This window comes from Cricetulus griseus, chromosome 2 (genome assembly GCF_003668045.3).
Source record: "Cricetulus griseus strain 17A/GY chromosome 2, alternate assembly CriGri-PICRH-1.0, whole genome shotgun sequence".
NCBI classification, from domain to species: domain Eukaryota; kingdom Metazoa; phylum Chordata; class Mammalia; order Rodentia; family Cricetidae; genus Cricetulus; species Cricetulus griseus.
This window is the reverse complement of record NC_048595.1, coordinates 235,573,025-235,597,435: the sequence shown is the minus strand read 5'-3', so window position 1 is coordinate 235,597,435 and position 24,411 is coordinate 235,573,025. Positions and strand designations below refer to the sequence as shown.

The 24,411-nt window shown below is 37.7% G+C and overlaps 1 protein-coding gene across 1 annotated transcript in view; it reads left to right on the top strand.

Annotated features, from left to right (window-relative positions):
• Window positions 1-24,411, top strand: part of Sntg1 (syntrophin gamma 1) — a 302,539-nt gene that overhangs the window by 61,992 nt on the left and 216,136 nt on the right. Inside the window, exon 7 of the mRNA XM_035438749.1 lies at window positions 1,493-1,595. Within this exon, the coding sequence (XP_035294640.1) occupies window positions 1,493-1,595 (103 nt within the window). The remainder of the gene's footprint in view (window positions 1-1,492; window positions 1,596-24,411) is intronic.

Genomic DNA, 24,411 nt, shown 5'->3' with positions numbered 1-24,411 from the left:
TTTTTATAATATAATTTGACATTTCTTTGCTGAATGTTTATGATATTTCAAGTGAATTCACACAATTGTAATTTCTTGTCAGGTATTATAAAGTTTATTTTATGTTTCTTGTCCTACAATTCCAAAATTTTGCGTACTTTGTCACAAGTTGGTTGTTGCATTCTCTTTTAAATTGTTTTTTGCTTAAGTAATTTTTATTTCATCTTTACCAGATTTAAAAATTGTGTTACATATTTTTAATAAAGATTCTACATTAGTTTCCTATGTTTCTTTTTAAATAAGGGATTCACTGCTAAATTCACAGGTATGGCTATTCATTCTTTTAAACTATGTAGTAAAGAATTTATTTACAACATTCTGTTCTAGTTGATATATCTTTTTTTTTCACTAGAAATCCCACTGTTCTCTGCTTGCTTGTCCTAAAGAAGCAAAAGAGCTTTCTAGAGCCACCTCCTGGTATCACTAATTTGGAAAGGGATCCTTTACTTGGAGGTTTCCAGTCAGTTAGCTATTACAGAGGATCGGGGATCCAGTTGATGGGAATGGTGGGCCTTATCATCCTAGGCTTTTCTTCATGGTTGGATTTCTGGAGTGCCAGTATTAGAAACTCTGATCTGTGTTCTGATTGCACAGCCTCTCTATTCGGGATAAAGAACTTACAAAACCATAGAAAATTCCTAACAGGAAGGAAATTGTCTGCATGCCTAAGAGCAATGTATGTCTTAATTCTACATGTGGTTTACATCAAAGTTGATAATCATATCCATGTTTGTGTGATATGCTCCAACTACATTGTGACTTACACATCTCTGGCTCTGCTTTCCTTTCATCTCTTTCTTGAATTGGTTTTCCATTGATTACTTTTTGTTGCTTTGATTTTAAAGAATTCAGGACTGATTTTCATTGATAAAACTTGACCCACTTATTCTATATTTCGAGTGCTGAAAATTACTGATGATACTAAATGCCCTAGTTTTCTCAGCTTTTCATGGAATGGAAAATATTTAGTAAATGTTTGTAGAAGGGTTGGATATATTGATGAAGCCTTACAAGTATCCTTTGGTTTATTTTCCTTTTACCACTAAAGATTACTCAATTGTACACTACAAAATAGATCCACAATAAACAGTGATTAAATTAACAGACATATCAACTCCAATACTACTTAACATCTGCCATTCTGCATAACTTGTGATTTCATCTCTAACACTGTCTAGAATAAATATAGTTCAAGAGGTATTCCATGGATGTGAGTGGGAGGTTCTCAGGGCAGTCTATAAGATTGCAGTAAAAGCAAAAGCAATGAGCACAAGGAGTGTTGGGTCTATGACAGCACTCTTGATATAATTGTCTTTTTATCTATCACAAAGTGTTTCTGATAACCAGGGAAAACCAAGAGGTGGAAAAAATATCAATAATGCCCAGGGCAGACAAGTGTAAGGAATTGTATAACTAATGATGGCTACATTATTTTAGTCTTTTGTAATTGCAGGTTCAGGTGCTTCGGAATGCTGGGGAAGAAGTGACCCTGACAGTGTCATTTTTGAAAAGAGCACCTGCTTTCCTCAAACTCCCACTGAATGAAGACTGTGCATGTAAGCATTTGTAGAGTGGAAAGAATAATCATCAAATTGCATTTGTTCTCCATTGCCCAATTCTTCCCAACAAGTACTTGGCATTTTTTCTGCGAGTAAAATATAATATGTTGATACAACCACGTAGCATGCAGTCACCAAATCATGTGGAATTAGCTTTTCTTGCAAGTCAAAAATTTATAGTTTCTTTTATGTTGAAAACATTCAAACCTTTCTTTTGTAGTTATTATGAAATATTCCACCTGACTGAGCAGTGTTTGTGGTCCAAAGCTGACCTTTAGTTATTGTTCAGGTTAATAGTGTTATCATAGTCTTAGTGAAATTACTGTGGGGTTCCATCTTACTTTGTTTGTTTGTTTTGCTTTTTTATTTTTTATGTTTTGGTTTTTCCGAGACAGGGTTTATCTGTGGTTTGGAGGCTGTCCTAGACCTAGTTCTTGTAGACCAGGCTAGCCTCAAACTCATAGAGATCCAACTGCCGCTGCCTCCTGGGTGCTGGGATTAAAGGCATGTGTCTCCACTACCCAGCTTATTTTTTTGTTTTTTGTTTTTATTTTTGAGACAGATTTTCAATGTTTTAACAGTCCTCTCTGTCCTAAATTCACTTTATGGATCAGACTTGACTGAAATCATTGAGATCTGCCTGAATTTACCTCCCAAAGTGGTGGGATTAAAAGTATATGACCTCAACCTGGTCATTCACTCTTCCTTTTGGAGACTTCAGAGATACCAGTAGGTCAGATTATTTCTTGTCTTGGTAAATTTTTTCTGTGTAGTTCTCCATTCTTCTTTGGATAATTATTTGCCCAAAGGTCTTAAATCCCTCAAGAGGGTTACTTTACTTTTCTGGAAAGACAAAAACAAAACCCTTCCCCAACCCTAAATTTTAGGAGGGTCCTAATCTAATCCTTATCAACTTTCATCAATGGTTTCTCCTGAATTTTTTATTTGAGATTCTAAAGCTCTTCTTTCATCAAGAACAATATGTTTTCTTTCAATATGCATAAGGTTACTTAACTGTTCAGGGAAGGAATATCATCCACAGTGGCAGGAAATGAATGAACCAGTTTTGGCATAGGGCCTTTTGAGTGGTCCCTTAAGGTTTTTCAGTGGCAATACAATAGTCCTTAAATATTTGTTTTTCTTCTATTCCATATCAGGTGGCTCTTCTGACATGAGACAGAGATTTTTTTATTTTTCTTTAACAAGCATGCTTGGTTTAGAGAAGTAGAAAGCCAAACTCCAACTCCAAATTGAGTTTTAATCTGTAATTAGACTGGGAATAAAAAGAACCGTATGCAATATGTCTGTAGAGAAAATCAGAGACAAACATTTGGGAACATTTATGACATTTAATCCTGTTGGAAGTATAATATACCAATAGACCAATTTATGTCTTTCCTTGGGACAATTTTTCTGGATTATTTGTCCCATTTGTTCAGTGGTCTCCTGATTCCTTAGATGGATACCATTATTCTTCTGAAATGATAAAAGTAAAAACCTTCCCCAAAACTAAAATTTTGGGGAAATTCTCCTTTAGCAAGTTAAATCAAATGAAAAACATTTGTTAGTTTTATAGGTTAGGTTAGATTAAACAGCCATGCTCTTTGATGAATTACCATCTCTTCTAATTAAATGGTGTCTTGTCCAAACTGAATCTTTATCAATTTTGATGGTATCTATGTCATTTCTTCACCTGTGGAAACAAATTTTCCCAATGTAACATATATCCTGACTTCCCTTAGGAGGTAAAAACCTTTTAAAAGTATATTGGATGATTTAATTCTGTAGATTTTTTCCTATTATTCAATGTCTTTTTGCAGCTGCTATTCCTTTCTCATTAGCATTCAGAAAATTCAAAGTTATTATAACACTATGCAACCTATTTTGCAGTTATTTATAATCCATTTCTGTTTATTTAGCATATCCTTTAGAGTTTGATTTGATCTTTCAGGAACTGCCTGCCCTATAGGATTGTGTGGTATACCTGTAATATGCTAAAGCATATTTATAATAAGCAAAACTCTTATGTTTTCTTAGAGACATATGCTAGGATATTGTCTGTCTTTATTTGTGCAGGTATAGACATTATGGCCATGACTTCTAGCAAATATGTAATTACTGAATCAGCCTTTTCTCAATTCAAAGCAGTTGCCCAATGAAAATATGAATAGCTATCAATGGTGTGATATATATATATGTATATTGGTTTTTAGAGACAAGGTTTCTCTGCATAACTTTGAAGCCTATCATGGCACTTGCTCTGGAGACCAGGCTGGCCTCGAACTCACAGAGATCCACCCGCATCTGCCTCCCGAGTGCTGAGATTAAAGGCGTGTGCCACCAACGCCTGGCCCGTGGTGCATATTTTTTAATTTTCCAAATTCTACAAAATGGAGCACATCCATCTATCAGATTTCATTCCCTTGAATAACGTTTGGTAAATTCCTGCAGGCAGTAGAGTTTGGTTGTATAAAGTCAAGTAAGATATTTCCTTATAATTTCACTGGCTTGTAGCCATGTGATGGAAAAACCATTTTTTCAAACTTCTGTTATTGATGTGGTGACTTATTCTGAGGTCCTTAGCAATTTACTATCAATAGTTTACCAATTTCATGATTACCTTGTGCTAGAGGGACCGGAAGACCTGTATGTGATATATATATGGGATAATTCCTGTCGTTGACCAGGTCATGTCACCAAACAATGAAGTCAACTCTGTATCATCTGGTGTAAATTCAATGGTTTCAATATGTAAAACAACTCTTTCTGCGTATTGTGAATCAGTAACTATGTTGAGAGGTTCTTTATGATCTACTAACACCATGAGAATAGCATAGAATATAATTCTGACTTTTAGAATTATAAGGACTTAGATGCACTTTACTTAAATATTCTGATTCATAACCTTCTTTTCCTGATTTATTTGCATCATTTTAGAATGTAAGGACTCCATTTATTGGTGTTTTCATATAACTCAAGGAAGAATCCAGTTAGTTTTCTTTATAAGTTGAATTATCTTGCTTTTAGGATAACTGTTGTTACACTTTGTTTGAAAAATTACTACAAGCTCTTCACTAGGGTTCACTGTCTACCAATAATTGGTCAGTGTCATCATTAGTAAAAAGTACCATAGTCTCTGCTTGATCTATTCCTGCTAATTGATGAAGTCTCAATTTTCCTTTTAGAATCAACTCATAGATCTTTTCCACATAATTTTTTTAAATTTTTTACTCAGTTTATGTGGTAAGAAGGTCCATTCTATGACAATGTCTTCACTCTGCATTAAAATTCCTGTAGGAGAATGCTTAGAGGATAATTTGACTATAATACAGTAAAGCTTTGGATCTATATGATCAACATGTACAACCTGTAATTCATCTTCCACTGATGCCACTTGTCTAGCAGCTTAAGCTGTTAATTCCCTGAGATTATTTAAGTTCTTGTCACCATCTAATATTTGTACAAACTAATCAGTTAATCAGGTTCTATTCCAATAATATGCCACAGATGTGAAATGTCTCCTGGCTATCTTTGAAAATCATTAAATGTCTTCAATAAATCTCTCCCAATTTTTACCTTTTGGGGTCTAATTATTATAAACCTATTTATAAGCTAAATAACAGAATCTCCACTTTGTATTTTTTGAGGAACAATTTGTAATCCCCCCAAAAGCAAATTTTACTTTACTTCTTCAAATATTCTTTCTAAATTATCTACATTTGAAACAGATAATAAAATGTCATCAGTGTAATGGCAAATTGTAGATTGAGGGAATTGCTTGTGCATTATTTCCAAGGACTGCATTATAAAATATTGGCACGGGGTGCAGCTCCTGTGGGAGAACCTTCCATTGATATCTCTTAGAAGCCTGAGCGTTGTTATACGTAGGCACTATGAAGGTAATTTTTTCTCTGTCCTTTTCTTGTAATGGTATACTAAAGAAGCAATCTTTTAAATCAATAACTATGAGAGACCATCCTTTAAGCAATACAAAAGGCAAAGGAATTCCAGACTGTAAAGAGCCCGTTTACGGTATCACCATATTAGCAGCTCTTAAATCTGGTACCATTCTCCATTTTTCTGATTTCTTTTTAATAACACACACAGGAGAATTCCAAGGGCCAGTTGATTCCTCTATATGCTGAGCATTTAGTTGCTCCTGTACCAGCTCTTCCAAAGCCTGAAGTTTCTCTGTTGTTAAAGACCATTGTGCAACCCATACACGTTTGTCTGCCAGCTATTTTAAATGTAAGGCTGTTGGTGTTTTAGGAAGAATAGCAGCTGTTGTGTCATGTTCCTGCATACCTGAATAGTTGGTGATTGTTCTTTATACCTTCTTATAAATTTTCCAGAACCATAAGTTAATCTATGTTTGGTTTCTAATTTGTGGAAAATGTTTATCTGAGTATTTCATTACTGTAATAAATTATGTCCCCACAAATTCATTACAACATAACAACATATGACTTTAATAATCCTCTCTGTCTCTTTGGCCCTATACATTCGAGCCATCTCTCCTTCTGTTTTACCTGAGATAAAGTTCCAGTTCCTAAGAGTTGAACATTTACCTCCTGAAAAAGACAATTTGTATTTCCAGACTCTTGTGATATATTTGTTACATCAATACTTGTGTCTACCAAACCTTCAATGGTAACATCATTTGTTCCTACCTTTAATTTTGTTCTCTTCTCATTTATAGACATTTATCAATATACTCACTTTGTGAGTTTTTCTGACCTTTTTGTTGTCTCTTTTGATCTTGGGAGATATCCATAACTCTAGCTTTAGACTTTTGTTCAATATTCTTAACCTCTTCTCTGAACCAAGAAGTCCATTATAATTGCACTCCAGCTTTAATCATATTTATCCAATCTACCAAGATAATCCTATAACAAACAGATATGTTTATCATCTGCTTCACAAATGGTGAATGGATCCCATACGAAAACACAGATTTCCTGAATTTCCCTAAATCTAACATTGACACAGGCTTCCAAGTAGCTCTTATAGAATCTCCTTTATTTGGTACTTGTGGTAAAGTTACTGGATATATTTTTTCTTAATTTTTATTTAAGTTAAAAACAATCTTATTTTACATACCAATCCTGGTTCCTCTCCTTCCTGTCCTTCCATTTCCCACACTATCTCCCCATCCCAACCCCCATCCACTCCTCAGGGATGTTGAGGCCTCGCATAGCGGATAAGGCTGTCACATCATTTAGGGCAGGACCAAGGCCCTCCCACTGTATCTAGGCTGAGAGAGTATCTCTCCTTAGGGAATGAGCTCCAAAAGCACATTCATGCACTAGGAATAAATACTGCTTACACTACCATAATCCCCATAGCCTGCTCAAGCACTCTACTGACACCCATGTTCAGGAGGCTTGGTTTGGTCTTACACAGGTTCAGGTTCGCCCGCTGTCAGACTGGAGTCCGTGAGCTCCCACTTGTTCAGGTCAACTGTTTCTGTGGGTTTACACAGCATGGTCTTGATCCCTTTGCTCATCACTACTCCCTCTATATAACTGGATTCCAGGAATTCACTCAGTGCTTAGGTGTAAATCTCTGCTTCTGCTTCCATCAGCCACTGGATGAAGGCTCTATGATGGTATTCAAGGAAATCATTAATCTCATTATAGTAGAATGGCATTTTAAGGTAGCCTGTCTACTGCTGTTTAGATTTTTACTTGGGATCGTGCTTGAGGAATCCGTGGAATTTCCCTAGTACCATGTTTCTCGTTGAGCCTCTAAAATCTCCGTCTATCAAGGCATATCGTTCCTTGCTCTACTACTCTCTTCTTCCCCCAACTTGATTTTCCTGATCCCTCCTCCCCTTTCCCTTCTTCCCTCCTCTTTCTTCTCCCTCCCCCTCCTCCATGCTCCCAATTTACTCAGGAGAGCTTGTCCATTTACACTTCTCAGTGTTCCATATATGTCTCTCATAGGGTCCTCCTTGCCTAAAGCATCATTTTTTAAATCATTTTTTATTTGAAGTAGAAACAAGATTGATTTACATGACAATTGCAGTTCCCTTCTCCCTCCCAACATTCCCTACCACCCCGCAACTAAAACCCTACCTATCACATACCTTTTCTTCTATTCTTCACCTGACTCAACGTTTCTGCTCCCTCATGACCTTGGCATCTTTGCTCTTCTTCCCTTCCCATTCTTGTAGCTCCCTCCCCCCTCTTCCCATGCTCTCAATTTGCTCAGGGGATGGTGACCCATTCCCCTTCTCCAGGGGACAATGTTTGTCTCTTCTAGGTCCTCCTTGTTTACTAGTTTCTCTGACAATGTGGATTATAGGCTGGTAATCCTTTACTCTATGTCTAAAATACAAATATGAGTGAGTACATATCATGTTTGTCTTTTTGTGATTGGGTTACCTCGCTCAGAATGGTTTCTTCTAGTTCCATCCATTTTCCTGCAAATTTCAGGACTCCATTGTTTTTTTTTTTTTTTTTCTCGCTGAGTAGTACTCCACTGTGTAAATGTACCACATTTTCTCTATCCATTCTTTGGTAGAGGGGCATCTAGGCTTCTTCAAGTTTCTGGCTATTACAAATAGTGCCACTATGAACATCGTTGAACAGATATCCTTGTTATATGAATGTGCTTCTTTTGGGTATATGCCTAGGAGTGGAATTTCTGGATCTTGAGGTAGACTGATAACCATTTTCGTGAGAAATCACCATACAGATTTCCAAAGTGGCTGTACAAGTTGGCACTCCCACCAACAGTGGAGAAGTGTTCCCATTTCTCCATGTCCTATCCAGCATGAACTGTCATTGGTGTTTTTGATTTTGGCCATTCTGACAGGAGTAAAATGGTATCTCAGAGTTGTTTTGATTTGCATTTCCCTGATGGCTAAGGATGTTGAACACTTTCTTATGTGTCTTTCAGCCAGTTTAGATTCCTCTATTGAGAATTGTCTATTTAGTTCTGTGTCCCACTTTTTAATTGCATTGTTTGGTGTTTTGGAGACTAGCTTCTTGAGTAATTTTCTAGATTTTGGAGATTAGCCCTCTGTTAGATGTGGGTTTGGCGAATATCTTTTCCCAGTCTGTGGGCTGCCGTTTTGTCTTGCTGACTGTGTCCTTTGCCTTACAGAAGCTTCTCAGTTTCAGGAGGTCCCATTTATCAATTGTTGATCTCAGTGTCTGTGCTACTGGTGTTACTTTCAGGAAGCAGTCTCCTGTACCAATTAATTCAAAGGTATTTCCCACTTTATCTTCTAATAGGTTCAATGTGGCTGGGTTTATGCTGAGGTCTTTGACACATTTTGACTTAAGTTTTGTGCAGGGCTAAAGGCTTGGGTCTATCTGTAGTCTTCTACATATCTGCATCCTGTTATGCCAGCACCATTTTTTGAATATGTTCTCTTTGTTACAGTGTATAAATTTGGATTGTTTGTCAAAAATCAGGTGTTCTTAGGTATGTGGGTTAATATCAGGGTTTTCAACTCTATTCCATTGGTCTACCTGTCTATTTTTGTGCCAATACCAAGCTGTTTTCAGGACTATAGCTCTGTAATATAGCTTGAAATCAGGGATGGTGATATTTCCAGAAGTTCCTCTATTGTGCAGGGATGTTTTGGCTATCCTGGGTCTTTTGTTTCTCCATATAAAGTTGAAAATTGTTCTTTCAAGGTCTGTGAAGAATTGTGTTGGGATTTTGATAGGGATTGCATTGAATCTGTAATTGCTTTGGCAAGATTGCCATTTTCACTATGTTGATCCTACCTATCCGAGAGCATGGGAGACCTTTCCATTTTCTGGTATCTTTTTAATTTCTTTCTTTCCAGACTCAATATTCTTACAGTATAGGACTTTCACTTTTTTGGTTAGTGTTACCCCAAGATATTTTATGTTGTTTGTGGCAATTTTAAAGGGAGATGTTTCTCTGATTTCTTTATCCACCAATGTATCATCAGTATATAGTAGGGCTACAGATTTTTTTGTTAATCTTGTATCCTGCCACTTTGCTGAATGCGTTTATCAGCTGTAGGAGTTCCCTGGTAGAGTTTTTCAGGTCACTTATGTAGACTATCATATCATCTGCAAATGGTGAGAGTTTGACTTCTTCCTTTCTGATTTGTATCCCCTTGATCTCCTTTTGTTGTCTTATTGCTCTAGCTAGGACTTCAAGGACATATTAAAGAGGTATGGAGAGAGTGGACAGCGTTGTCTTGTCCCTGATTTTAGAGGAATTGAATTGAGTTTCTCTCCATTTAATTTGATGTTACCTGTTGGCTTGCTGTATATTGCTTTTTATTATGTTGAGGTGTGTTACTGTTATCCTTGATTTCTCCAGGACCTTTATCATGAAGGGGTGTTGGATTTTGTCAAAGGCTTTTCAGCATCTAGTGAGATGATCATGTAATTTTTTTCCTCAGTCTGTTTATATGGTGGATTACATTGATGGATTTTCGTATGTTGAACCATCCTTGCATCCTTGGATGAAGCCTACTTGATCATGGTGGATGATTTCTCTGATGTGTTCTTGGATTCGATTTGCCAGTATTTTATTGAGAATTTTTGCATGAATGTTCATGAGGGATATCGGTCTGTAGTTCTCTTAGTTGTGTCTTTGTGTGGCTTGGGTATCAAGGTTATTGTGGCCTCATAAAAAGAGTTTGGCAATGACCCTTCTGCTTCTAATGTGTGGAATACTTTGAGAAGAATTGGTATTAGCTGTACCTTGAATTTCTGGTAGAATTCTGCACTGAAGCCATCTGGTCCTGTTCTTTTTTGATTGGGAGACTTCTGATGACTGCTTCAATTTCATTAGGGGATACATGTCTATTTAAGCTGCTTTTCTGTTCGTGATTTAATTTTGGTAAGTGAAATCTGTCCAGAAAATTGTCCATTTCCTTTAGATTTTTGAATTTTGAGTAATATAGGTTTTCAAAGTATGACCTGATGATTCTCTGGATTTCCTCTGTGTCTGTTGTTATGTCCCCCTTTTCATTCCTGATTTTATTAATTTGCATGTTCACTCTGTGTTGTTTGGTAAGTTTGCATAAAGGTTGTCTATCTTGTTGATTTTTCTCGAAGAACCAACTCCTCCTCATGTGTAAGGGCTCCAGAGAGGAGTCAACAACATTTTACACCTTAAGTTTGGGATAGACAAAGCCCTTCTCATACTTATTAAGGCAGAGCATGGCATCCTACCATAGGGAATGGTCTCCAACAAACTAGCTCATATGCCAGAGTTAAATCCTACTGCCTACTTTGTAAAGTATCCAAATTAACAATCATAAAGGTAAAATATAAGAAGATACAACAATCTGCTTATGTCACATCCTAGCTGTCTATTTTAACTAAACCCTAAAGTCATCTGAGAGAGGTATCCAAGCCTGAACACTTTGTTCCAATCCCAACCATAAACAATAGGAAGCTATCCCTAACTAGGTATATACACTATCCTAAGTGACAACAATGGGAGAAGGGGGCATAGCATCCTCCAAGTTACTTCCTGCTGAAATGGGATGACAATAGCCTTGTGGTGTCCTGTAGGAAGGAAATGTTCGTATAGTGAAAGTCTTGAATGAATTGTATCCAGTCCATGCTAGATGGGATTCACTTGATTGAAGATATCGCTTGAAATCCTCAACTTGATTGAAATCCGTATCCGAAGCTCTGGTGGGAGTGTCAGTTGGATCCAGTGCAGTCGAGGAGGTGTGGCCCATTTTCTTTCCAGGGTGTCCAGGGATTGGTGTCAGGCAGGTCTTCATTGGTTGTGTGGGACTCAAACATAAACAGTTAGCAGAGAAATGTTTGCTTGTGTATGTACACATGCTGGGGAATGCAACCATGGGAGCATAACAATTATGAGAGGGTGTACACCTTGAGAGAAAGATCCAAGAAAAGACAAAGACAGTCCCCCAATTCTTTTTTTCTGTATTACATCAATTGGCTTCTTGATACAATACAGAAACACTAAAGTTTACTTAAATAACATGCTTGGATTTTAGAGAAAGAAAGCCAAATCTACCTCTAAATCCAGCATTGGTTTAATTGAATAGCGACTAGGAAATGAAGAGAAATAGAGTTCTCTGAGATACAGATGTAAGGTTTACCATACAGTACCTTTCTTTTGTTTGATGGTTAAAGCTACCTTCTCTTCTTAAGCATTTACCCATGCAGTGTCCTTTGACTACTGGAGATGAGTTTTCCCGTGAAGATAAAAGCAAAACACTTCCCTTTCCTTTGGGAGGTTTCTATTTAGTTTATGAGATATATCTTAGTAGAATACCTGTCATTTCTCCTCATTGAGAGGTTTTTCCTTTTCAACTCGAATCTTGATCAACTTTGATGGTTTCCAAAGTTTTTCTTCTCCTGTAGAAACCAATGCATAACCCCTACCACATCAGAACACATGTCCTGGTTTCTATACAGAGGTTAGTACATCTTTGAAGTATACCGGCTGATTCAGTTCAGCAGTTTTCTCTGTAGTCCAGTGTCTTTCTGCAGCTGTTTGTCCTTTTTTCATTGGGATTAAGAAAGTTTAGTGTTAGCAAAGCATTATGTAACCTATGTTTGCAGGGGGGTTTAGTCTTCCAAGCCTGTTTGTTGAACATCTCCTTTAGTGTTCTATTAGATCTCCCAACCACTGCTTGTCCTGTAGGATTGTGTGGTATACCAGTAACATGCTTTATGTTATAATATTTGAAAATTTTTTCTAATTTTGTAGAGACATACACTGGAGCATTGTCAGTTTTTATTCGTGCAGGTATACCCATAACTGCCATCACCTCTAGCAGGTGTGTAATAACAGAATCAGCTTTTTCAGAGTTAAGAGCAGTAGCCCATTGGAACCCTGAGAATGTGTCTACAGTATGATCCAATATTACAAATTCTGAAAAGTGAAAGACATCCATCTGCCAAACCGCATTTCTCTGAATGCCCTTAGGATTGCAACCTGCTGGCAATGGAATTTGATTATAAAAGGAACAAGTAGGACAGTTTCTCACTATCTCCTTGGCTTGTTGCCAATTGATGGAGAAGTCCTTTTTCAAACCTTTGCTATTTACATGATGTTTCTTATGAAATTCTGAGGCTTCTAGCACACCTCCAATTAATAAACGATCAATCTCATCATTGCCTTGTGCTAGTGGGCCTGGCAGACCCGTATGGATCTAAAGTGTGTAATATATATAGCATTACTCCTGTTTCTGATTGTTTCCTGTAATTGTAAAAATGGAGAAGTTAATTCTGTATTATCAGGAACAAATTCTGCAGTCTCAATGTGTAACATGACTCTCTCTGCATATTGAGAATCAGTAACTATATTAAGAGGTTCCGTAAAATTCATAAGCACCATGAGAATTGCATATAATTCTGCCTTCTGTACAGATGTATATGGACTTTGAACTACTTTACTTACCTCACCTGCTTTATAACCTGCCTTACCTGATTTGTTGGTATCAGTGTAGAAGGTAAGAACTCCAGAAATGGGAGTTTGTCTTACAATACGTGGAAGAATCCAGACTATCTTTTTTATGAATTTAATTCTGTCAGTTTTGAAATAGTTGTTGCTAATTGTTCCCAAAAAGTCAGTAAGAGCTATTTGCCAATATTCATTATCTCTCCACAAGGAGGAAATTTCTTCATTAGTTAAAGGTACTATAATTTCTGCTGGATCTTTTCCAGTCAGTTGACGAATTCTTAATTTACCCTTTAAAATCAAATCAGAAATCTTTTCTATATATGTCTTTAACCTTTTATTCTGTTCATGTGGCAGAAATATCCATTCCAATATAGTGTCTTCCCTTTGCATCAGAATTCCAGAAGGGTATTCTCTGGATGGCAAGATAACCAGAATACAGTCTAAATCAAGGTTTATCCAATCTACGTGTGCATGTAACATTCTGTTTTCTACCCATTGTAACTCTTTTTCTGCCTCAGCAGATAATATTCTCAGACTGTTTAGGTCCTTATCACCTTTAAGGGCCATTTTTAAATGCTTTAAGTCATGTCCTTCTACACCAATAATTGTCTGTAATTGAGAAATTTCCCCTAATAATTTCTGAAGAGAATTAAGAGTTTGATAACGATCTCTCCTAATTTGTACCTTTTGAGGTCTGATTCTTTGTAAGTCTATCTTGTAACCTAAATAGTTAATAGAATCTCCTCTTTGTATCTTTTCTGGGGCAATCTGTAATCCCCAATGAGGCAGAACTTCCTTCACCATTTCAAACATAAGTTCCAAAGTTTCCTTATTAGAATCTGATAAAAGAATGTCATCCATGTAATGATAAACAAGAGATTGTGAAAATTTCTTAGAATTATTTCCAAAGGTTGCTGTACAAAGTGTTGACACAAAGTAGGACTATTTAGCATTCCTTGTGGCAAAACCCTCCACTGATATCTCCTAACTGGCTGTGAATTATTAAGAGTTGGTCCAGTAAACGCAAATTTTTCTCTATCATTTTCCTGTAACAGTATTGTGAAAAAACAGTCTTTTGGATCAATGACTATGATAGGCCATCCTTTAGGTATTAAGGAAGGCAATGGCATTCCAGGTTGCAGAGAGCCCATTGGTTGAATTACCTTATTTATGGCTCTCAGGTCTGTTAGCATTCTTCACTTACCTGACTTCTTTTTGATAACAAATACAGGAGAATTCCAAGGACTGGTAGATTCCTCTATATGTCCAGCATCTAGGTGTTCCTGTAATAACTTTTCTAAAGCCTCTAGCTTCTCAGAGGTCATAGGCCATTGTCCTACCCAAACTGATACATTTGTAAGCCACTTCAATGGCAGGGCCTTTGGCTCCTCTGAAGGACCATCATTTGTACCTAGTTTCTGTACAGCATGGATGGTTGGTAACCGTTTTCCATAGCGTCTTACCAGATCTTTTCTACTATCTAAAGATTGTACATAATTTATATCTGACACTGGAGGAATATTAATCTGAGTATTCTGTTGCTGTAAGAGATCATGACCCCAGAGATTTATAGCTATATCTGTCATGTATGGTTTCAGTATCCCTTTCTGTCCTTCTAGTCCAATACAGACCACCAAGTTAGCACTCTGTCAAACTCTTGATAGAGTTCCAATTCCTAAAAATTGTACGTTTGCCTCTCTAAGAGGTCATTTCTGAGGCCAAGATTTTTGGGTAATAATAGTTGCATCTGCCCAAGTGTCTACTAAGTCAGAAATAACTTTATTATTAATTTTCACTTTCAACCGAGGTCTTTTATCATTAATAGAAGCTTGCCAAAATATATGTTTCTCATTTTGTCCACTCACATTTGATTCTTCATCACTATTCAAACTACCATCTAGAGCAGTATCATTTTTCACAATAGGCAAAGAACTATCTATTGGTCCTGTGAGAGATTTTCTCCCACTGCTACTGGGAATGACCCGACCTTTCTCAAAGTGGGGGACTTCTTGAGCCCCCCTCGGGGTTTCCCAACCTTAACGGGTTACCTTGTATGTCCCTGGTCGATCTACATTCATTGGTCCTGTGTCTGCCCTTACCACATCAACACAATCCAGAAGGCAGTGGCCTTCCATATGAGGCATTGTTAGAATTTGTTTGTCTACAATTTCTCTTAGTATGTCCCATTTTACCACAGTTGAAACATCTAGGTTCCTGGAGCCCTCGTGGTCTCCAGGGGAAGGCTCTTCCTACTCAAGATTCTGGTCCATAGTAGTGGTAACCTCTAGCCTCTTGGTACCTATGTTGACCTCTGTAAGGTGCAAATCCCTTACATCCTCACCTCTAGAACTTTTAATTTTCTGCTGTTTTAAACCTTTGGAGGTAGCTTCTCCTACCCAAGCTCCATTATCTTGGACATTATAATCAATGTTGGCTGCATACAAAACCCATTCTTCTAGTGGAGCTGATCTGATCTTTAAAGGCAAAAGTATATTTGCATATTGGGTTTGCATTTTCATAAGCTATTGTATATATAATTGATTGTCTTGTTTCTGGATCTGTTACCTATAATTCTACTGCCCTAGTTAACCTTTGTAAGAAGTCCTGGAACTGTTCTGTAGGTCCCTGTTCTATTCTGGTATAAGCTTCTAGGTGTTCTCCTGGCTCACGAACCTTATCCCAGGCATTTAATGCTGCTTTCCTGCATAGAGACAGTATATGGTCATCATATTCAGCCTGAACCTGTGGGTCAGCATAAATACCCTGACCAAGAATCTTATCTAGAGGGGCTTCAAAACCTTCCTTTATGCCTTGACGATCAAGGAGCTTCGCATACTCTCTGACCAATTCCCTCCATTGGATTTGGCATGAATTCTCAAGTACAGCTGCCACCAATGGTTCCCAATCTGTGGGCATCACCCTGTTAAAGGTTGCCCATGAATGTAATAGCTGTCTTACGTATGGGCTGTGGAGACCATATGAGACAACTGATTCTTTAATATTCTTAAGATCCTTCAGCTGTATAGGTTGCCATTCATAAGCCATCCATCCATGAGGGTGTTTCTTAGAAGCTGGCTTTTCTACCATGGTAGCTGGGTACACTAATGGTGTACGAGTAACAACCTTAGAAGAATAGTCACGATACCTGGGTGGAGTAGGTGCCTGGGATTGGAGTGATTCTGTTTCTCAGGCATCCCAATGATCTTTAAGCCTAGCAATGATATCCTTTCGAAAAGTTTCAATCTCCTTAATCATAAAAGATTCCAAGCATGTTAGTGAATCTGTACATTGCTCTAACTGCTCATCTACATGTTTTCTAGGTCTTTAATACGATCATCCTTAGGCAACATCTGGATGGCATGGAAACTGCCTTCTAGGTATTGGAGTCTAGATTTGAGGTCATGATTTGCTGATTTTGAGTCCTCAGCAATTGACCATATGGACCTATGTAATTTGTCAGCCCTGTACTGTAAATTATCTTCCAAACATTCAAATCTAGACTCAAATTTCTGATCTGCTACCTTGGATGCTTCAATAATTGATTGAATGGCATTGTCCAATTCTTCAACCCTATGCTGGGTATTTTGCACCGTTGCATCTAATTGCTGGGTAACATTGCCTATCTGAGTTTCTAGCTGGCTACAGATATTCTTTAGCTCATCATGGTCTTCTGACAGCCTAGCCTCTAAGGCCTCAGACATGGAGGATCTCTCTGTGTTTATCTTACCATAAATATGCTGCATCTCATCAGACAGCTCTGTCTTTAGCATACTGGACACAGAGCCAAGCTTATCCTCCAATTTCTGTTCCACTTGCTGCACAATTGTGTTCTGATCTAATCTGTTCTCCAAAACCTCACTGCGTAAAGCTGTTATTTCCTGTAAGTAGGTGGTGAGGTTATCCTTATCCCTATTCCTGAGTACTCTGGCTAGTAATATTATTTGTACCAGCAGGCTAACTGTCTTACAGCATATAGGCCAGTAATTGGCTGATTGGCATCCTCTTTAAATATTTAATTCACATAATAAGCAAAAATATTACCAATTTTAGCAAATGATAAATATTCTACCATAATTTTACCTTATTTCTACTCCAGATGCAGTAAGTATCTTTGAACAGCAGGTGGCTCAGGCGTTCAGTTAGTCCACGGTGTTTGGCAGCATTTGATGGCAGGATGGTGGTAGTGGTGCAGAGATGTCACAAAAATGGCTGTGCTTATCTTAGAGAGTATACGGCCTTGCGGTGCAACCACTGAAAGAGATGCAGCTTTACTGCAGCAGCAGCCAGGGGAAGCCTCTGCTGAAAGCCTAGGCCTACTCACCTCTAGGCAGCTAGAAACTGTCTCCAAGCTGGGAAGACTGTTCTGAGCAGCTCACTGGCCCCTGGAACGCACTTGTGTGGGGCAACAGGTCAGCTGGGTCCTGGGAGCACCTGTGGAGAGAGGAAGCTTTTGGGGCCTACGCCACAGGCCAGGTTGAACCCACAGCCTGTCCCAAATGGGGTGTAGGTTTCCAATATCCTGCTTCTGACAACCAGATATAGTGGGGAATTACCAATACTGAGTCAGGTAGAAATATAAGGGTATTTAATAGGGAAAAACCTTACTTACAGAGCAACCTAGCCAGCTGGCGTGGCAGCGGTCTGTACGTAAGCCCAAAAGTGAAACCGAAAGAGAGATGCAGTTCCCTTCAAGTCTTGCTCTACATCACCCTGACCACGCCCTCACAAGCGTGGTCAGGCACACCTGTAGCCAGCCCCTAAGTAGGCGTGACTACAGCTTCCCCTACACCACATCTGTTAGTCTAGAGTTCTTGAGTTGTCTTGAGGTAGGTTCAGAGGTCTCTGTGGATTTTTCCATCATAATCTTGACCTCCCTTGCTTATATATTCCCTCCTCTCTCTCTTCAACTGGATTCCTGGAGCTCTGCCTGGTGGTTGGTTGTGGAGCTCTGCATCCAGTTCTGTCAATTATTGTATGAGGCTCTATGATGACAGCTGGGGTATTCACCAATCTGATTTCAAGGGAAGGCCAGTTTGGGTACTGTCTCCACTATTGCTATGAGCTGGAATCATCCTTTTCTTGGGAATTTCCCTAGTACCACGTTTCTCCCTAACCCCATAGTGATTCTCTGTACTAAGATGTCTCATTGTTCTTCCACTCAATCCCTCTCTGACTCAACCATTTCTCTCCCTCATGTTCTCATCTCCATCCCCTCCCCACCCCCTTTCCAACCCTAACTTGCCCAAAGTTTACCCAGGAGAACTCATCTAATTTCTGTTCACAGAAATTTCTTAAGGTCCTCCTGGTTTGCTACCTTCTCTGAAACTGTGGCTTGTAGTCTCTGAAACTGTGGCTTGTAGTCTGGCTATCCTGTGTTTTCCATCTAATATCCACTTATGGGTGAATAATACCATGTTTGCTGTTCTGAGTCTGCATTACCACACTCAGGGTGGTTTTTTCTAGTTCTACCCATTTGCCTGCAAATTTCATGATGTCATTGTTTCTTACAGCTTAATAAAACTCCGTTATGAAAATGGACCACATTTTCTTTATTCCTTCTTCAATTGAGGGGCATCTAGGTTGTTTCCAGTATCTGGCTATTATGAATAATGCTAATATGAACTTTGTTGATTGAGTGTCCTTGTAGTATGATTGATCATCCTTTGGGTATATACCCAAGAGTGGTATCACTGGGTCTTGAGATATGATTCCCAATTCCCAAAAATCCTCCACACTGATTTCCAAGGTGTCTGTACAAGTTTACACTCCAAGCAGCAGTGGAGGAGTGTTCCCCTGACACCACATCCCCTCCAACATAAACAGTTTTCAGTATTTTTTATCTTAGCTATTCTTGCAGTTGTAAGATGTCATCTCAGAGTCATTTTGATTTGCATTTCCCTGATGATTATGAGTGTTCAGCAATTCTTTAAATGTCTTTGGGCATTTGAGATTCTTCTGATGACAATTTTCAGTGTAGCTCTGTACTCCATTTTTCAATGGGATTATTTTGAATTTTGACATTTAGTTTCTTGAGTACTTTATATCTTTTGGGAATCAGCCCTCTGGCAGATGTGGGGTTGGTTAAGATCTTTTCCCATTCTGTAGGCTATTGTTTCTGTCTTACTGACAGTGTCCTTTACCTTACAGAAGCTATTCAGTTTCAGGACATCCAAGTTATTGATAGTGCTACTGGTGTTATATTTAGGATTGGTCTCCTGTACCAAGGTGTTAAAGCTATTTCCCACTTTGTCTTCTATCAGGTTTAATGTACCTGAATTTATGTTGATGTCTTTGATCTACTTGGACTTAAGTTTTGTTCATGGTGATGGATATAAGTCTATTTGTGATTTTCTACACATCCAGTTATGCCAGTACCATTTGTTAAAAAATGCTGTCCCTCCATTGTACCATTTTGGTTTCTTTGTCAAAAAAAATCAGCTCTTCTTTGTTGTGTGGATTAACATCAGGGACTTTGAATCAATTCCTCTGATGGGGACTGAAATGAATCTATAGATTGCATAGGGAAAGATTGCCATTTTTTGTTACGTTGATCCTACCTATCCAAGAGCATGGGAGATATTTCCATTTTATGATATCTTCTTAAATTTATTTCTTTAGGGACTTAAAGTTCTTGTCATACAGGTCATTCACTTGTTTGGTTCAAGTTAGCACAAGATATTTTATATTTATACCCGTTGAAACAGGTGATGTTTTTCTGATTTTATTCTCAGCCCATTGATCATTTGTATATAAGATGGATACTGATTTTTTTTAGTTAATCTTTTATGTTGTCAACACTTGCTGTGGGTGTTTATCAACTGTAGGAGTTCCCCTGTAGAGTTTTGGTCATTTATGTATACTATCATATCATCTTTTCCAGATTTTATCCCCTTGATCTCCTTTTGTTGTCTCATTGCTCTACCTAGAACTTCAAGTACTATATTGAAATAGATATGGAGAAAGTAGACAGCCTTGTCTTATCCCTGATTTTAGTGGAATCACTTTGGGTTTTGTTTCATTTGATGTTGACTGTTGGCTTCCTATAAATTGCTTTTATTAAGTTTAGATGTTACTTGTATCCCTGTGAACTTCAAGACATTTATCATGAAGGGGTGTTTGATTTTGTTGAAGTCTTTTTCAGCATCTAAAGAGATGATCATGTGGTTTTCTTTGTTCAGTTTATTTATATGATGGATCACATTGGTAGATTTTCATATGTTGCATCTCTGGGAGGAAGCCCATTTGGTCAAACTGCATGATTTTTTGAAGTGCTCTTGGATTTGGTTTGCCAGTATTTTATTTAACATTTTTCCATAAATGTTCATATTGGTCTGTAGTTTTCTTTGTTTGTTGCATCTTTTATGATTTGGGTATCAGGGTTACCATTGTGTCATAAAAGGAATTTGGCAATATTCCTTTTGTTTCTATTATGTGGAACAACTTGAGGAGTATTGAATTAGCATTTCTTTGAAATTCTTGTATAATTCTTCATTGAAGACATCTGGTCCTGGGCATTTTTAGAGGGGGGTAGGTAGACATTTTAGGGGTATTTTTCCCTTAGGGGTTGTAGGTAAATTTAAATTGTTTATCTACTCTTGATTTTATCTTGGTATATGGAACCTATCCAGAAAATTGTCTATTTCTTTTAAATTTTCCAATTTCATGGAGTACAGGTTTTAAATTATGACCCAATGATTCTCTAGATTTCCTCAGTGTCTGTTGTTATGTCCCCTTTTTGTTTCTGATTTTGATAATTTGGATATTCTCTCTACTTTCAGTTAGTTTGGATAAGGGTTTGTCTATCTTGTTGATGTTCTTGATGAACCAACTCTTTGTTTCATAGATTCCTTTTACTATTCTCTTTGTTTCCATTTTGTTGATTTCAGCCCTCACTTTGATGATTTCCTATCATCTATTCTTCCTGGGTGAGTTTGCTTCTTTGTATTCTAGAGCTTTCAGGTGTTTTCTCCCACTAATGTGGGATTTCTCCAACTTCTTTATGTAGCCATTCTTTTTGTTTTGTTTTGTTCTTTTTGTTTTTTTGTTTTGTTTTGTTGTGTTTTGTTTTTCGAGACAGGGTTTCTCTGAGGCTTTGGAGGCTGTCCTGGAACTAGCTCTTGTAGACAAGGCTGGTCTCAAACTTACATAGATCTGCCTGCCTCTGCCTCCTGAGTGCTGGGATTAAAGGTGTGCGCCACCACCACCCGGCCTATGTAGCCATTCTTATTACTTTTATAGTATCCCACAGTGTTTTGTACTCATTTTCTTTGAATTCTAGGAATTCTTTAATTTCTTTTTTTTCTTCCTTGACCAAGCGAAGTTTCAGGTGTGCATTGTTCAGTTTCGATGAGTTGTAGGCTTTCTAGAATTTTTGTTGTTGAATTCTAACTTTAAGCTATGGTGATCCATTAAGATAAAGGGGGTTTATTCCAATTTTTTGTATCTGTTGATATTTGCTTTGTTACTTAATATGTGGTCAATTTAGAGAAGGTTCCTTGAGCTGCTGAGAAGAAGGTATATTCGTATGTGTTTCAATGGCATGTTCTATAGATGTCTGTTAAGCTGATTTGAATCATTACATCTCTTAGATCCTTTATTTCTCTGTTAATTTTCTGTCTGGATGACCTATTCATTGGTGAGAATGGGGTGTCTAAGTGTGGTTTCATGGGTGATTTAAGCTTTAGTAATATTTCTTTTGCAATTGTAGGCACCCTTATGTCTGGGGCATAAGTGTTCAGTGTTAATACTTCATCATGATTGTTTTTTCCTCTCTTGAATATTAAATGTCCTTCATTGTCTCCTTTGATTACCTTTAGTTTGAAGTCTATTCCATTATATATCAGGAAAGCTATACTACCTTGCTTTTTAGGTCCATTTAATTGGAAAGTCTTTTTCCAACCCTTTACTCTGATCTGTCTTTGAAGTTAAGGTAGGTTTCCTGCATGCAGCAGAAAGATGAATTGTGTTTTAATATCCATTCTATTACCTTGTGTCTTTTCATAGGTGAATTGAGTCCATTGATATTAGGGGATATAAATGACCCCAGTTGTTGATTTCTGTTATTATTGGTGGCCTCTGTGTGTTTCCCTTTTTTAGCGTTTGCTGGTGTGGGATTATCTGTTACCTGTACTTTTTTGGGTACTGCTAAAATCCTTGGATTGGAGTTTTCCTTCTAGTGCTTTCTGTAGAGCTGGATTTGTGGATAGATATTGTTTAAATCAGGTTTTGTCATGGAATATCTTGTGTGGTCCAACATTGGTGATTGAAATTTTGCTAGATATAGTAGTCTGTGTTAGCATCAATGGTCTCTTAATATCTTCATGATGTCTTTACAGGACCTTCCTGCTTTCAGAGTCTCCATTGATAAATCTGGTATTAATGTCATGGATCTGACATTATTTGTTACTTCTCCTTCTCCTTTGCAATTCTTAATGTTCTTTATTCTGTATTTTTTTGTTTTGATTATTATATAGCAAGAGGGCTTTTTTGGGTCCAATCTATTTGGTGTTCCATAAGCTTCTTGTATCTTAATTGATATTTCCTTCTTTAGGTTGAGAAAAATTTCCTCTATTATAATGTTGAATGTATTTCCTGTAGCTTTGAGCTGGTATTCTTCTACTTCTTCTATCTCTATTATTCTTAGGTTTGGTATTTTCATGGTGTCCCAGATTTCCTGGACATTTTTGTTATGAGTTTATTGGCTTTAATATTTTCTTTGACCAATGGCTCTATTTTCTCAATTATATCTTTAACACCTGAAATTATCTCTTGCATTCTGTTGGTTATGCTTTCATCTGTAGTTCCTGATCATTTACCCAGATTTTCCATTGCTAGAATTCCCTTAGTTTGTGTTTCCTTTATTGTCTCTATTTCAATTTTCTAATCTTAAACTATTTCTTTCACATGTTTGATTGCTTTTTCTTGGCTTTTTAAAAGAGATTTATTGATGTCTTTCAATTTTTTGTTTTTTCTTTTCCTCCACTTCTTTAAGGGAATTTTTCATTTCCTTTTAAGGGTCTCTATTATCATCATTAAGTTATTTTAAGGTCTTCTTTTTCTTCCGCTTCTTCTGCAGTAGGATGCTCATGTCTTCCTGTTGTAAGACTACTAGATGTCATATTGCTCTTTATGTATTCTTGCATTGGCATCTACCTATCTCTTCCTCCAGTTCATGCAGGCACTGTCTTTACCTCTTGTCCAATGTTTGCACAGTGTCTGTGTCTCAGAGGTACTCTCTTGGACCAGTAGATATGATCACTGTCTGTTTCTCAAGAAGCTGCTTTTGGTCTGCTGTGTGTAGTCACTGTCTATACCTCAGGGAGCCTCTGAGGTCTCCAGGGTTGTGTGAGTTTCAGGGTAGTGGAACTTGTAGTCTGATGTGGGGATGTTGTTGCAGTCTGCCTGCAGGAACCTTTCCTCATAAACTCCTTAAGGACTAGTGTGCCTGAGATGGGTGGGGTGGGGCAGGAGTTTTCCCTGGGACCTAGGGCCTAGAGGATCTTTGGTTCAGACAGGAGGCTTGTCACCCCCCTCTTGGTCCCTTCTGTGTAGTCAATGTATGTGTCTCATGGAGCAGATTGGTTCACAGCTGATGGGTGGATTTGGGGGCTGACTGGGCCTGGTAGATTATAGGATCTTATGGGGGGTGTTGGTGAATCCTGCCTGCAGGAGCCTTTCCTGCTGACCAGCTAGTTAGATTAAGGCAGTTGTAATTCTTATAGGTCTGCCCTTAAATAATAGTTGGCCATTTTCTCTTGCAGCTTTTAATATTCATTTTTTGTTCTGTATGTTGAGTGGCTCAATTATCATGTGATGTGAGGACTTTCTTTTCTGAGACAAGTTCATTGGTGTTATGTAACCACCTTTATAGGCATGTTAGGGGAATTTCCTTCTATGATTTTGTTAAGTATATTTTCTGGCATTTTAAAGCTTGGAATATTCTCCTTCTTCTATTCCTATCACCCTTAATATTGGTTATTTCATGGTGTCCAAGATTTCTTTCGTTAGAGCTAACATTTTCTTTGCCAGAATAATATATTTCTTCTATTGTGTCTTTAACACCTGAGATTCTGTGCTCCATCTCTTGAATTCCAGGGATGCTTTTGTCTGTAGTGCCTGTTTACTTCTCCAGATTTTCCATTTTCTGAAGTCCCTCAAATCATGTTTTATTGCTCCCATTTAGATTTAAATGTCTTGAGAGTTTTCTTCATGTGTTTTTGTTTTTCTGGCCATTCTTTAAGGAACTTCTTTATTTCCTCCAATTTTGTGGATGTGTATTCCTAAATTTCTTTTAGGGAGTTTTTTTTTATCTCTTCTTGAAGCACCTCTGTCATCATCATAAGATTGGTTTTAAGATCATTTCCTTTTTCTTCAGCTCTTGGAATATTCAACGCTTGTTGGAGTAGGATGCATGTGTTCTGTT